General features: G+C 30.8%; 2 protein-coding genes across 3 annotated transcripts; both read left to right on the top strand.

Annotated features, from left to right (window-relative positions):
• Positions 1–1,610: 1,610 nt before the first annotated feature.
• Positions 1,611–6,944, top strand: LOC106660833 (vesicle transport protein SFT2B). Of its 2 annotated transcripts, XM_014383805.2 has the most exons (6): positions 1,611–1,708; positions 1,842–1,853; positions 1,930–2,081; positions 2,142–2,311; positions 4,940–5,057; positions 6,598–6,944. In XM_014383805.2, the coding sequence occupies exons 3-6, from the start codon at positions 2,013–2,015 to the stop codon at positions 6,721–6,723; spliced, it is 483 nt and encodes a 160-aa protein (XP_014239291.1). In that variant the 5' UTR covers positions 1,611–1,708; positions 1,842–1,853; positions 1,930–2,012; the 3' UTR covers positions 6,724–6,944. The 2 variants fall into 2 exon arrangements, with proteins under 2 accessions (XP_014239291.1, XP_014239290.1); XM_014383804.2 differs by having other exon boundaries at positions 1,620–1,853.
• An 18-nt stretch (positions 6,945–6,962) lies between these two features.
• LOC106660832 (thyrotropin-releasing hormone-degrading ectoenzyme-like) lies at positions 6,963–14,467 on the top strand. The gene is made up of 16 exons (XM_014383803.1): positions 6,963–7,098; positions 7,154–7,539; positions 9,019–9,166; positions 9,219–9,480; positions 9,546–9,719; positions 9,835–9,932; positions 10,013–10,156; positions 10,221–10,507; positions 10,998–11,086; positions 11,154–11,278; positions 11,620–11,829; positions 11,892–12,117; positions 12,188–12,320; positions 13,917–14,027; positions 14,093–14,201; positions 14,263–14,467. The coding sequence occupies exons 1-16, from the start codon at positions 7,045–7,047 to the stop codon at positions 14,398–14,400; spliced, it is 2,694 nt and encodes an 897-aa protein (XP_014239289.1). The 5' UTR covers positions 6,963–7,044; the 3' UTR covers positions 14,401–14,467.
• The last annotated feature ends 1,089 nt before the right edge of the window (positions 14,468–15,556 follow it).

Genomic DNA, 15,556 nt, shown 5'->3' with positions numbered 1-15,556 from the left:
ACATCTTCAGCAAAACCAACAACTAATTTAACTTTTTTAAAAAATATTTTAAAATATGTGTGCTTTCTATCAGTTTGCAACCTAACATATGCGTAGGGTGTGTTTTTTGAGTGGCGGAGTAGTAATTGAAAGTACCTCACTTGACCCTGCTCAAGCAAGTCAAGATATCCTGGCTTCCAAATTTCTGCTAAATATAAAAGTAAACTTTCAGAAAGGGAGTTGTATATGACATTTCTGGTGTTCTGATCATCACTTTTACAAGCTCTTAAAGTTGCCAAGACAACTGGGGTTCTTTTTTTTTATTATAGTTTTAAACAATATTAAATTGGTACACAATTGAATATTGCAAAATTCTAATAATTCTCTTTCCTCTCAATTTCAGCTAGTGTATCCAAAGGCTATTTTCTTGGTGTTAGTAAATGATCTTGAATTAATTAATTTCTCCTAATTACATTTATATGCAGATGACATTCAGCTTTACATTCACTGTACTACAAGCAACATCTCTGAAGTTCTGCTCACCCTTCATCTTCATTGTGTCGGCATTCTTTTAAATCCTAACAAATCTGTCCTTATTAATTTAAAAAAAAAAAATTCCTATCCCCTCCTCATATTAATGACTTCTCTATTAATTTTTGTCCTCAAATTAAAATTTCAGCGTTATTTTTTCCATTTTTTATTTTTACTCCAAGCTTAATATATGACCTTATGAACTCTATTATTAAAAAAGTGTACTCAAGCAACCGTTCCCTTTGATGCCTTAGCTTTTTCACTCCATAGAAAACTCAGAGTAAAGTTCTCTTCTTTTCTCCCTAATAATTCCTTTATTCTCTTACTGTAGTGCCATTTTTTTCACTTTCCTTAGATTCTCTCTGCCTATCGCCTTCAAATTGCTATCATTCCTGCATTGGATACTGTTATGGATTTAAACCAAGAGGTCATATGTCTAACTACATTTATGTCTTCAGCAACCTTAAGGGTCTAAGCTTAACTTATAAACTTAGACTTTTAATACATATATATTTAATATTAAATAAAATACATGTACTCTTCTTAATATCGAGCAACTTTTTCTCATATTCCAAATCCTCTTCTTTAGAATCCTTCAGAATTGCAGGATCATGACTATGGAATTTTCTTACTTGGGTGAAGTACGTTCTGCTTCCTCCCTGGCTTGTTTAAGATCCATGGCATTTGAGTTTTTAAAAACGACATGAATCTTCTCCTTTTCTTTTTTCCGTTTCCTTTTACTTTTTTTCTCTTTTTGCTTTTCTTTATAATGTCATTTTATCATTTATTATTATTATTCTTCTACTATTTTTATCAAACTAAATTTATTTCGAATGTGTGTACATGTAAGAAGGCTTAAAGCCCTATTTGTAGCTTTAAAATAAATAAAGATAACCGGGTAAATTCAGTTATTTCAAATGTATGATATTTTTTGCAATTCAATGATACTTTTTTTATACTATAAATTTAGGCAAAACTGAGTTATGTTGAAAAATTAATCTGTGTTGTCTCTAAGTTTTTAGTTTAAAAAAATTTAATTTATTAAAAAAGACTATTGATTATAGTAGGAGTTCTGTAGGGAAATTTGATTAATAATAGTGATGCATGTATAAAAAAAGGAAAGTTCTTTCGTGTTATCAATTAGTTTTCAAGAGGAAGTTTTTATTGTTCACACTTCACAGTGCATTCGTATTCTTTCGTAAATTTATTGTATTGTACAATTAATTATTTTAAGGTTTTGATATTTCGTTGTATGTGAAATAAAACATTTTCTACTGTTTATCAATACGTCATCGATCCGTCTTATTGATTGCAAACCTATAACAATTTAGGGTGTTTTCAAGGTTTGTATATTGTTTAATGTGTATGTCTCATAATTAACTATTTATCTTTAAACTGTATACGAAAATCGTGTGGCAGGGTGATCGTACTGTTTTAAACTGTAAAAGTTCGGTTAGTGACCTGTTGCATGTTTTTTGCCGAATGTGCCTTACAGTAGTATTATGGATAAACTAAAAAGATTCCTGAACGGAGACGAAAGGGACGACGACAGTTCTACGGGAATTCTTCCGGTAAGCTTTTTAATATGTCTACAGTTACACAGCTACAACTGATTTGCATTTCTTTTCAAGGACCTCGATACGAGATCTCTAAGTTGGAAAACTAGAATAACAGGATTTATCGTCTGTTTCATACTGGGATTGATAATATCTCTTTTTGGAGTTTTGTCTCTATTCTTCCATAAAGGGCTTACTATGTATGCATTATTTTACACGTTGGGCAACATCATTTCCATTTTAAGGTATTCCTACAAATTAATATTTTATATTTGTGCTTCAATTTGGTTACAATTTCCCAATAATTTATCAACAAATTAATAATAGTATAAATTTTTATAGTCATGTTCTACTTTCCTGCACGTAGGGTTGGTTGGACAATCCGGTCTTCAATAAGAATGTGTTACTATATTTATTTATTGTTTGTGTGTATAGTAAAACTCCAGGGTTTGATTATCAGGGCCCTGGTTTTCCACGTATACTATTTATACAGGTATATATTTTGCGTAGCAGCAAATGATTCGAAGAACACCGTCTTTTGTTTAGTTCCGATGAAACTCCCATCAGTCTGTTTTCATTGAACAGATTTGTTACGGCTGTTGTTTTGGAACAACCATTCCCCATATACAGATGTCATTCCAGAACAACGCACCTCTTCTAAAAAAAACACCTGCTTTCGTAGCTTGTAATTTGTGGGGGGTATTTTTAGAATCAAATTGGTGTTATAGGCCTTTAGTGTCGCTTTGTCAACGTTACTGTGAAGACCATTATTCAGTTCGACCTTTTGCAAATTTTTTACGATTAAAAAAATTATCAAAAACTTTTCTGTTAGATACATATCAATAAAAACTACATGTGTCTTCGTATGTCACCTTTTAATTAATGCATTGAAAAATTAATTACATTATTTGGGGTTTTAGATTTTCTGTGAACCCTCCCCGTCATTACTCTGGATAATGGAGGTTTTACTGTATGTGTAAAAAAATTATTTTTTTTTAGACAATGCTATCTCTTTAAGAGCTAAAATGGCATATCCCCTCTGTTGAAAATGGCACCATCTGCTGATACGCAGATGAATCTAGAAAGCAGGAAGGTATGGGAACTGGAGGGTTTGGTCCTGGAACCAAATACTCAGAATCCATGGGAAAATACACCAGTATCTTTCAGGCTGAAATCCACACAATTGTAATGTACCCAGTTCAATTTAAAACGAAGAATACAAAAACAAGAAAATCGCCATCATGTCAGAGAGCCAAGCAGCTATTAAAGCACTATGTTCAAACAGCATTAGCTCAAAATGGTGCTGAATTACATAACTTAACCAAGTATATTAGGTATGCAAAATGGAGTCACCCTCTGCTGGGTCCCAGAACATATGGGAGTAGAGGGCAATGATAGATCGGACGCCCTTGCAAGGAAAGGAGCTGCCAAATTGCTGATAGGCCTGATCCTTTCTGTGGCTAATCATTGAGTACCGTGGACAATAAATAAATAATAATAATGAGGAAATGGTGTAATTTCTTCATTAATCTGCTTGCTCCTAGAAGGAAAGAAACAACAGAATGCCTCAAAGGAAGCAGGAAAAAACTTCAAATTTTAATAAAACATTGCAAGACAGCACATGCTGAATCTGCAAAGTAGAGGAATCCCAACCTACTGACAAGCTTTGGTGCTATGTTTGCCCTCTGGAGAAACTGTATTGGGATGTACCATGTAACCGTAAAAGAAATTTAGCCACTGAAACCAGGCCTACTAATCATATTCCTTGATGCTCTAGGACTCACCAATGTGCTATAAGTACTGAACTAATAGTACAAAAGCTCCAAAAGGGCGCAGTATATTTCACACCCCGAACATTACATCTTTTAAGAGCCAAGCTTTTAAGCCCTGAGCGCTGGGACAATGGTTCTCTCTGGGTAACTGACAGTTCATTCACATAATTTTTCAATCCCATCTAAAAAGGAGAGAACTCTACTTATATTGTGACATACTTGTACAACAAACTGCAAAATTCTTAAGCAAATTTACTTTTTATCCGTTCTATTTTCATTTTACCCTTCCTACAGAGTTGAAGAATCCAAAAGGCAAATGGTAACTTTATTTGTCACCCATCCTATACTCTTTTGTGACACCAGCTCATCTACAACAGCCAGGAAAACTGACACAACCAAAGTAAAACTATTGACTAGGTGAAAACTGAGCGTTGGTTAAACATGTTCACTTTAATGAATAATTAAACAAAATTATTTAATATGATACATTACAAAAGTAAGGCATAATACAACAATAAAAAGATACTTCTTATTTTAGTGAAACAAGGAAAATAATACATTTCAAGAAAAACACTAAGCTTATATAACTTTGAATCTCAGCAGCCCTAAATTCAGCTCTAGAGACCTTGTTTTTCCTCCCCCCAAAAACACTGGAACCTGAGAGTTCATATGCCTTCTACGGTTACAAACCCTCATTCGGCATTTCACTGTCTTCAGTATCGTTGCCTGAACAGACTTATCCAGTGAATATAGGCTGAACAAAAATGATCGATAATGACCAAATTACTTTTAATTGAGATAATGACCTAATATACCTTGCCTTCAACTCGACAAATCCAGATTTCAAAAGGATGAATTAAAAAAAATGAATAAATAAATTTCAGTTATCAGAAAGACATTGCTAAATTTTTTTACCTACCACGCCTAACACCGTAAAGAAATTATTGACAAAATTACTAGATGTAATTACTATATAAATGATTGTTAAACTTTTAACTTTTATTTGAAATCATGTACTGTCCTTCATTGTACTATTTTTGAATGTACTTATATATTTTTAACGATGTTATGTGAGTAATTAATTGTATTTTTATATTTTAGTACCTGTTTTTTGATGGGACCTGTCAATCAACTGAAAAAGATGTTTAATCAGACGAGAGTAGTCGCTACCATCACAGTTTTTGTCATGATGGGCTTGACTTTATTTGCTGCTATAACGGTTAGTAATTAATTATTTGTACTCTTACTAAACAAAATTAAATTAATAACAAGTTGCCATGCCCAGTTGACTGGGAAAATATTTTTATTAATTAATTATTTATTTTTCCAATTCAAATTGAGAGATCATAGATAACAGCTTAACTATTACTGATTTTTATAACAGCATAGGGTCAAGAATTCAACAAACCCGCAAGCGGAGAAAGATCCAATCAATGACAATATGCTGGTTCAGTACGAATTCTCCGACTTGTAGACCACCGCTCATCATAAACTCTGATTTATATAAGCCTGACTCTGTACATGTGTATTCATATACACATGCTCAGAGTCGAACCTTTGACTTCTCAAGAAACTACTGGCAGGCTGCGAGAATCACCCAGCTTGGGTTTTGTCAGTCTGGGGTCAGGCCTTGGTCTTATCCTCCCCATTGCCAAGCTGCTGTTCTCCAGGGGTTGTTAACAGCTATCATTTCAGCCCCCCAAAGCATCAATTTTTTAATCTAAACCAACTCAAAAGAAATATCTTTCAGTATTTAATACACTATGTTTCCTCCAAAAATTGGAACAGGGGACCCAGGTACATTGCCATGTTCAAGCCCAATCCTCATTCCTACACACACTATATGAAGTCCAAGAAATCACACCCTTTAATTTAAGTGGGACATATTGAGCAATCTTTCTCTACATGCTGGAACTATACACGAGCTTTGGCCCAAAAAATGTGACAATCCCAGATGACCTATTCCTTATCAGGTTTCTTTTATGATTCACTTCCTCCAAGAGCCACATATAGTGTTTTTGGGCTTTTTTGCTGATCCAGCCATTAAGACTGCCAATTTATTTTAATAATGTTTTGTAGGATTTTAGCCTCAGAGGGGATTGTGGTATTCAGATTTGGAGGTACCAAAAGCTTATGTGCTCAAGTGGTAGGTCATGCGAAGTGTTCTACTTCCCAAAATTTTAAAATCTTTTTTTCACCAACACTGACTTATTGCAAACCCAGTATTGAAGAAGGCCAAATTTCAAAATTACCTTCGTTACTGACAAATTATTTGGCATTTGTTTCTTCTATTAGGTCGTTTATAATGATTTTGTAAATTGGAAGGGGGCATCGGTGGCCACAGTGGTTTTGGCAGTTTAGGTTTAGGTACAACGTCGCTCATTACTGTAAGGTGAAGGGGGGGTTGAATCTAGTGGTCCTGCATTCCAACCCAACATACTTACAAATGGCACCAACATACCAAGGGTTGATGACTACCCTGCTGTTGCAAACCTTAAAAAAAATTGGTAACTGTTAGTCTAGTGTTTTAGTGAATAGATGTTGAACTTAACACTTAAATGAGTTTGGCTACTCTTTTTCATTAAAACGCATTTTCACATCATATTGATCAGGCCTTTAAGGGAAATGTAAACCAGTGATAGTAGACGAACCAAATAAAGTAATGAAGTGTAGATAAGTTTAACATTTGAATGCTTGTTCGGTAGTGGTAAGTTTAATAAATAAAGTATTTGTTACTAATATATTTGTTTCTGTTTTAGAAACATGCTGGATTGTCACTCCTCTTTATGATTTTGCAATGGTGTGCAATGGTGTGGTACTCCTTATCTTATATTCCTTATGCAAGGGACGCTGTAAAAAAAACATTTGAGTCCTGCATTGTGTGATTGTAATTATTGTATTATTATTTGATATTTTTGTACTAAACAAGCATAATATGTAAATTGTAAATATATACACCACATATATTAATTATATATGTATTATTTTATTATATATTTATAATATTTAGACTGAAAAAATAAATTTGTACCTACAGTAATTAACAAACAGGGTTGTTTGTTCAGTTTGTATACTGAAATATAATAATAATATATTTTGTAATTTTTCCATTATTTTGTTAGGATGTCAATCATCTGCTTTGTAAATTGTTTGTATGATACAAAGTTTTATTTGTAGGCATTATTAGTAAGTTCAGTTAAAACACGATGTATGAAAAGTGTTCTGTGGAAGGGGAGTTTGACTATACCCTAGTTTATGAAGTGAGTGTTAATTTTATTCCCTAAGCATAATTTGTTAAATGGTATCTTATTTTAGTACCAGCCAAATGTCCATCAAATTGTTATTTCAAATGATTACAAAGGAAAGGAATTGGAGGTCTCATGTTATGAATTAAATTTAAGTATTAATTTGAAAAGTAAAGAGTTCACGACTGAAGTAAAAATAATATTTAATACTACTGCCAGTCGACAGTTCTTGGTTTTGAAGACAGGTGACTATGAAATATCATCAGTTGAATTGAAAAAAGGGGATCTTTTAGTGCCGATTGAAACAATAATAAATTACAAACCTGCACAAAGTCTAGTCATTCATCTGGAACAGAAATTACTTCAAAATGAATATGTGCTAACTATTAAAGGAAAAGGCCTAATAAACGAAACAATGAATGGCCTATGTTTTGTCTCTTTAAAAAACAGTGACAGGTATACATTGAAAGTTGTTAGTTTTCTGTATATATCTAATGTAGTTATATGACATGAGATATGAATTTAGTTCAAGCTTTTGCTTAATAACAATTAGTATATATAACGGTGAGGAGCAGAGCACAAATTAATGACAGCAATTTAATAACCTGAATTTGCCCATATGTTTAATTTGAACATTTGTATTTGTATTTAATTTGTAATAACTATCCTGCATGATAGTTGATGTGCAAAAACTTAAGGTTTTTAGTTAGTTTGGAGTAAAATTGCTCAATTTTAACAAGAATTTTTCTGAAACTTCTATAAAATTAACTTAAGTTGTTTAATTTTCTCAATTGTTTAAAAAGCTGAACTAATAATAATAAGTCACTGTTCACAATGTAGAATTAAGTATATGAGAGAAATTGCAAATACGAAATTTGGGGATTTTTTTTTTTGATAGTTAAGGGACTCTGTAAACATTTTTTAAAATATATTATTTGAAGTTACTTGCTAACAAATTATTTGATTTTTTTTTTTTTTATTTTAGCCGATACTGAACAGCTAGTTTTAAAATATTACAATCCATTCTGGGTATATATTATATAATAATTAGTAAGAATTCATCAAATTATAAGGACTGTGTGATATTGGTTGAATTTAAAATTAAAAATGTTTACGCTGATAGTTTATATATATTAAACCAGAGTGGAGGTGTTTTTTTGGCCTAATGTATGACCTTTTCTTGTCTGGTTTGTCAAGTGGAAGATTCCTATTTTTCCACAGACCATTTAATATCTCTTCATTTGATATTAGTGGTGTTATACCAAGATAGTTACCATTCTGTCTACTTGCTGTGTAGTTAAATATTGTCGCATGTGAAAAATAATTCAGGGATACCAGATGTTACATCGTTTTTCACCTGAAGCTCATCCTGAGAGTTACCGGGGATGCCACAATCCTGATACTCAGATAAAAATTACTCTGATGTATTGATATCTTAAATACCTTATTGGAGGAAAATGTTATGAATTAGTGAATTTTTCGGAGGAAAAAATATTTGTTTATTGTGACTAAGGAATCAGTACACATAACTATGGTTTGCTTGAATGTAAACTTAACTTGAATGTAACTAAATGTAACTTTGTTGGCCAAGAGTTCTGGGTTAAAGTTACTGCACCTAGGAGAGATTTTAAACACATAAAATGGTTGTTGCAAACAACAACAGCTTCAACTCCTTTGCTGTATTTTGATTAATATGAGCAAACAAAGTCAATTAGATGATACATCATAGTTCAATAAATAATATTAAATATACATGGTGTACTTATTCTTGTACATAGTACATTATCGAATGTTTATTTATTAAATTTTTGTTTATTAAAGATTACATAAAGAGATTAGTGAATCACTTGATAAATATTAAATGACTTTTAATAGCTGGTAAATTAAATATATTTTTCACAACTGTGTTTGGAAAATAAAAAAATTAACTTTCAGTTATTTATTGATAACACAAATGAGACCAAATAATGCACAATCGCTTTTTCCTTGTTTTGATCAAGCCCAATTGTTAGCAACTTTCCAATTTAACTTGATGGCTCCAAGTGACGAGTTTTTAAAACCGGTTTCAAACACACAGCCTGAGGTACTGAATTATTTGACCATACATAGTTGAACAGTAAATGAATTGTTTTTAGAAATTTATTACAGGCTTCCCAGAAGAGCACATGACAACCGTTTCATTCAGTAAGACCACATTGATGCATCCCAGTAAATTTTTTTTGGCTCTAGGAAATTATACTCACTCAGAACCATTTGTAACAAAAGGTGGTTTTATTATCACTATAATTAGCCGGAATGAGATTTCTTATAGCCTACAGGAAATTCCAAAACTGACTAAAACCATTTTGGAAATTCTTACAAAATATTTCCACACAACAGTGCCAACAAACTCATTAAGTACATAATTGCAACTTACAACCCTATTTTATTCAATACGTATTAATTGTTATTTACTTATTTAGACATTATTCTTGTGCCTAAACCATGGCCATACATGGCGTGTGCAGGAATACCAGGCATTTTAATCTGTGAGGAGTCTTTATTAACTAATTTGAAGAAAAAAAATTGTATGGAATTTATAAAGTCTATAATGTTTTTGGTACATGAACTTTGTCATTCGTGGCTTGGAGGTGATGGTGAGTTCGATTGTTTCATATTATTGAAATAAATGTAATAACTGCTGATTTGATTGATTAAGTGTTTATTTGAAGTAAACAAAAAAAAAATTGTTCAAATATTTCCTATTTATAGTTACAATTGATAATTGGGATGATGAATGGATTCTTGAAGGAATTGTCAGTATAGTAGCACACGAATGTGGGGAAATGTTATACCCTCAATGGTATGATGTGGGTAACCTTTTTGAATAAGTAATATGTTTCTATATGTTGTATGTTTATTACTGAATGTTTAATGTCAAACACTTCAGGAATGGATTCCCATAATGCATCAAATATTTCCATTGCTTCACTTTAAATCCAATATCAACACCGGTTATTTTAAACATAGTAACATTCTGGGCCAAATTTTTAGTGAACACAGTCATGAAGAATTTATCAACACAAAATGCAAGGTAAAAATTATATTGCTTTTATATATCATTTTCACCTGAGTATTCCAATATTTTTTATCCTCAGAGCATGGCATTATTCAGAATGGTATGGTCCATTTCACCCACTGCATTTAGAGTAGTCCTTATAAATTTGCTGAATAGAAAAGAACGAGTTAATGACTTGCATATTTGGAATGACCTGTGGTCAGATGTTGAAGTTCAACCAGAAGCTCTCTTGCAGGATTGGAATAAGAGTCCAAAATATCCAGTAATAAATGTTCGCACCACGTATAAAGACAATGATCAAGTCTTAACTCAGAGCGTTTTTCAAAGCATCACAAGTAAATCTGATTTTGATCCATATAATCAGAAGTGAGTAGGATTTTAAAGTTTCTGACGCTTAAAATTAAAGCATTGAATTTGTCAACAAAAGATCTCATGTTACAAAATCATCTCAGCAATGCTGGAGTTTTTCCAATAGGTGAAGTTGGATTGACCAGCCAACATTACTGATTACCAAAATTAATTGTTAAAGAGAGATAGAGAGATTAATTGACTGGTTGTTATTTTATTTAATGATGCAAAGTTAGATCTCTAGGACCTTTCTTCCACTTAACGTGAAAGAGAGAAAGAGACATTTAAAAAGATTTAGAATTTAAGCTGAGAACCAGAGACTGGGAAAGCGATACTAAGAAAGAGGGAGTGAGAAAGAAAGAGAGAGAGAGAGAAAGAATGAGAGTAGCTCTCTAGTTTTTAACACCACACACATTTTTTTTATGTACTAGACTACATTCTATGTATTTATAATGTTTTAAATTACAAGTAGAGAATTTTATTTATTTAAGAAAACATTGTTTACTAGCTATTCCTGGACAATACCAATTAAATACATTGATTTAACTCAACCTAAAATCATTCTGAAAATATGGTTTCCACAGGATATTCCTGAAGGTTATAGTTTTATCTTATTATTATTATTTTGATTATTTATTTGATTTTAATAAGCTCTTTTTTTCAGTTACAATAACCAATTTAAAAGGAAAATGGTTGAAAATAAATTGGCACCAGAGAGGGTTGTTTAGAGTAAACTACACTTATGATCAGTGGGGAAAATTCACTGAAATGCTGAATAAAAATCCATCTGTAACTATTTATTTATTTATAAAATTGGGTTGATCATACAGTTTAATTTTTGTTACACGACTCAAGTGAGTAAATGTAGTTAGCTTCCTCACTGTTATGCCAGTGAACAGAGTAGTGTTAAATAACTATTTTATCGAAAATGAAAAAAAGAAAAAAGAAAAAATTGGTCAATAGAAGAAATAAAAACTTGGTTGGAGTGGATTGGGAAAAATATCATTTCTTTGTTCCAATTGAATTACCTGAATCTTAATTAAAAGATTAATTTTAGATCAACCCATTGTTAAAAAAGAAATAATAATAAAAAGCTCATCAAGTTCATTTTAACTTAATTTGTAAACCAGTTACTGGATCCTCAGGACCGTGCGAACCTTGTAGATGATGCATTCAGTTTAGCTAGTGCAGGATATTTTCAATACCATGTTGCACTTGAGTTGAGTTCATATATAACACATGGAGAGGAAAGACAATATTTTCCACTCACAGTTTCTTTTCACCACTTAAGAAAAATGTATCTTTTGTTTTACAATAAAAATGGGCAAGCATTACTACAAGTGAGTTTTTCTAGCATAACTAACTTATGTAATTATCATTTATGACTATATTTATCAAATAGAAATACATCCACCATATACTTTTTAAATATATACAACAAAATGTTTGGCAAGTGAATAAGTTATCTCCCACTGAAACATTAAGGAGAGTAGAAATCATATCAGCAGCATGCTGGTCTGGGTATCAACCAGTGTTGGATACAGTCAGAGAGAGTTTTTTGGACTGGTTAGATGAAAAAGAAAACCCAAATCTGCATGTCGATTTAATAGACTGCATCACTGTATATGGTTAGGCACACAATTTTGAGTTTATATAACACCTACATTGTTTATTTAATTACAAATAAACATTCTTTAGGACTTGCTGGCAGAGTGGACAAACATTTGTGGAGGAGAGTATTCCAAATCTTCATGACAAGCCAGAATGTTAAACATAGAGCTCGTTTGTGGTCAGCATTGTCAGGAATTGATGATGAAAACCTTCTACTAGGGTAAATTGTACTAATATAAAACCACTTTATTTCCTGAACATTTTGTTTTTACAATATTGAAAGAAAAAAATGTTTCACATAATAACTATTAATAAACAAATGTCTTAGCTTAAAAATTGATTAGTCAGTAACTTTGTCCTTTCAAGAAAGTCCAGCAAACTTTTGCCATCTTATTGTTTTGTATTAACCTGTAATGTGATTATTACCAATTGTATTGTTATGCCTGTACTCACTGGTTGATTGTCAGACTCATTACTGCATTTTGCTATCTTCAGAGTTGAATCTGAATACATGATTGGTAATGACCAAATTCATATTTTTCTCCAGATTCTTTGGGTTTTTCATTTTCTATTAATTTTTTATTATTTAGTTAATACATTTTAGCCTTCTTTACAAATTTGTGAAGTTTACGATATGTTTATAGAAAACACCCAGTAGTATGTACTATGCACACTGTGAATCGCTATTTATTAATAACTGAATATAGGATTACTATATTTTACCTATTTCATTAACTATTTAGCAAATTATTTAAACTAAACTATGTCACAATTTTCTCTGTTAGACCAATTTTTCCCTTCAACTATTTACCAATTTTTAATGTTAATGTTGCTTTCTGTTATCTCTTGCAGTAAATGTTAATTGTTTGCTTCCTTAATTTAAATTTTTAGTTATAAGTAAACATATTATAAGTTCATGGTATTATTTTAAAAATATAAAATCCCAGCCACATCATATAATAAACTCCTAATATAACCAAAAGGAAAATTTTACTGAAACATATTGCCAAGAATTATAAAAACTATTATTTCAAAATTTTTTAATGTTAACTATGCCTTAATATGTTGTACAAGTACTGGGTAGGAGGCCAGCAAAGAAAAACTTAAAATTTTGTATTTAAATTATATAATATATATATATATATATATATATATATATATATATCGGTTTCACTTTCTTTAATAGTTTTATATGCATTTAATTTCTTAAAAATACATGAATTAAAGATAAAAAGGTCAATGTCACAGATGGGATTTGAATGGAATACATAAACTAAAAACATTGTTGTTTGAATTATTTTGTGTATATGTTGTATTGAAGTACATTGTTCACTGACAGGGGTGAATTGTATTTTTTATATATCAGAAGAGCTTAATGTAGAAACTCGTTGGGTGTTGTGGACGTGGTATCAAACCTTCTTTTTTATTCTCAATTAAAATTCTACAGACGGGGATTCAAACCCAAAAGTGGTCATGACACAAATTTGAGAAACAGACACCTCATGGACTTGATAACTGTTTCCCATATAGTGTTGATATAAAGTACATGTTTTCAAATTATTTGAATGCATTGTCTTTTTACTTCTTATGAAAAACTAAAATATTTTTTACCTTAATGACACTAAAATTAAAAAAATGTAATTTGAGAAAGAAAATAGACATTATGCCAAAGATATTCAAATCATGGGAGCCTACTCCTTTATAAGATTAATAGCAAATTAAATGGTATTTTATTTATGAAAAAAATATTTTTATTCTCAAAATGGCTATACTTTTTTGTAAATTTATTTAATTAATTTGTTGAATGTTCATGCAGAATGCTAAACGCTTTTTTATCAAAAGACCATTCTCTGGAAACAGTTTTAGAAAGATTATTGCAACCAGCTGAAAATCCATTGGCAGCAAAGTTAATTTTAGAATATATTTTGTAAGTGTAGTAATTTAAACTTCTTATTTCTGAAATTTGCATAAAATAATTGTTTGTTGATACAGGACACATGTTCCAATGTTGACTGTAGCCAGTTTTGAAGTAGTGGAAAAAGCAACTAGATGCTTGAAAAAATTAATCTACTTCATTGAAGACATAAACTTAATAGAACAGGTAAATACTGTATTTTCTAGAACACATGTTACATTTCTATTGAAACATGAATGTTTTGTAGACTTTAAGCTATACCAGACTGTGCAAAAAAATTCCCCAAGCCCGAGAGGTAGAAGAAACCATAATGGAAATGATAATATGGAATGAAAGGCAGTCCGACGTTGTCAAAGAATGGCTACAACAGTTCTTTGAACATTAAATATATTCTTGAACACCATTTGCAAATAATGTATGCAATATTAATAATATAATAAGTTCATACATAAGTTCATCATTCCACTTAATATCAAATCCTGATTATTATTAATATTTGTTTTTAGTACAGTACATTTTAACTGAGTAAAATGTATTAGTTATTTTGATTTTCAGTTTCCTGCATACCTTTTTTTGTTTTTGCCCTTTTCCTTCTCCACCATACCTTAGGGGTGGCCCTTACGGGCGGACCTGCCATATTAGGTTTTGAAAAAGAGGCGAGTTGGGGTGATTTTACTTTAACAACCTTCCTATTCTTCGTTGTTATGGCTGAGGGATAGGAAGGAATTGGGCAAAAACTTTGTTCAATATTTAATTTAATTACTAATTGGAATTTAAAGATTTTCCTTGTTGTTTTCCCCTCTTGTTTTATACAATTTTTACCTACATAAAACATAAGATTTGACTTACATTTACAATTTTATATGTTTATTAAAATACTTTTAACTGCAGCTGTTTCAAAACAATTAAAGTTTACCTCTATAAATCAGAGTAACATTTACAATTAAATTCTTTTGCAAAAATTTAAAGAAATATTAAATATTAAAATAAATGTAAAAATGAAGTTAATATTTAAATAAATATAATTATAAATATTATTAAATTTGGAAATGAACACTTTAACACTAACAATTTATGAAAATCTGATTTTTTTTTTAAAGAAAAACAAAATTCGTAATACCTAATAAGGTATATTTTTATTCTCAAAATGGCTATATTTTGCCTTATAGCCTTATATGCACCTACATACTTACGACTATGTAAGTGCATAGTTGTGTAAAAATTAAACAAAACCACAAACTGACTTAATTTAACTTAGAATTCTAGCTATCAGGTATGTTATGTGCTTAATTAATGATCAATAAATTAATCAATATCATAAAGAGTTTAAAAGCAAAATTAGGCATATGTACATACAATAACAAACTAAGGGTATAAATGTTAAATTACACAATAATAACCACAGTAAAGGTATGTTTACATTTGATACTTTTATCCAGAAATATATGTCGAGTATCAAACAGAAAATTGTTTGGACTGTTTCATAATGATATAAATTTATATCATTGATATGTATATGATGCAAAATGTGAAACTTGGAA

The sequence above is a fragment of the Cimex lectularius genome, unplaced genomic scaffold (assembly GCF_000648675.2).
Source record: "Cimex lectularius strain Harlan isolate CLEC.00 unplaced genomic scaffold, Clec_2.1 scaffold24, whole genome shotgun sequence".
NCBI classification, from domain to species: Eukaryota; Metazoa; Arthropoda; class Insecta; order Hemiptera; family Cimicidae; genus Cimex; species Cimex lectularius.
This window is presented reverse-complemented; position numbering and strand designations above follow the sequence as displayed.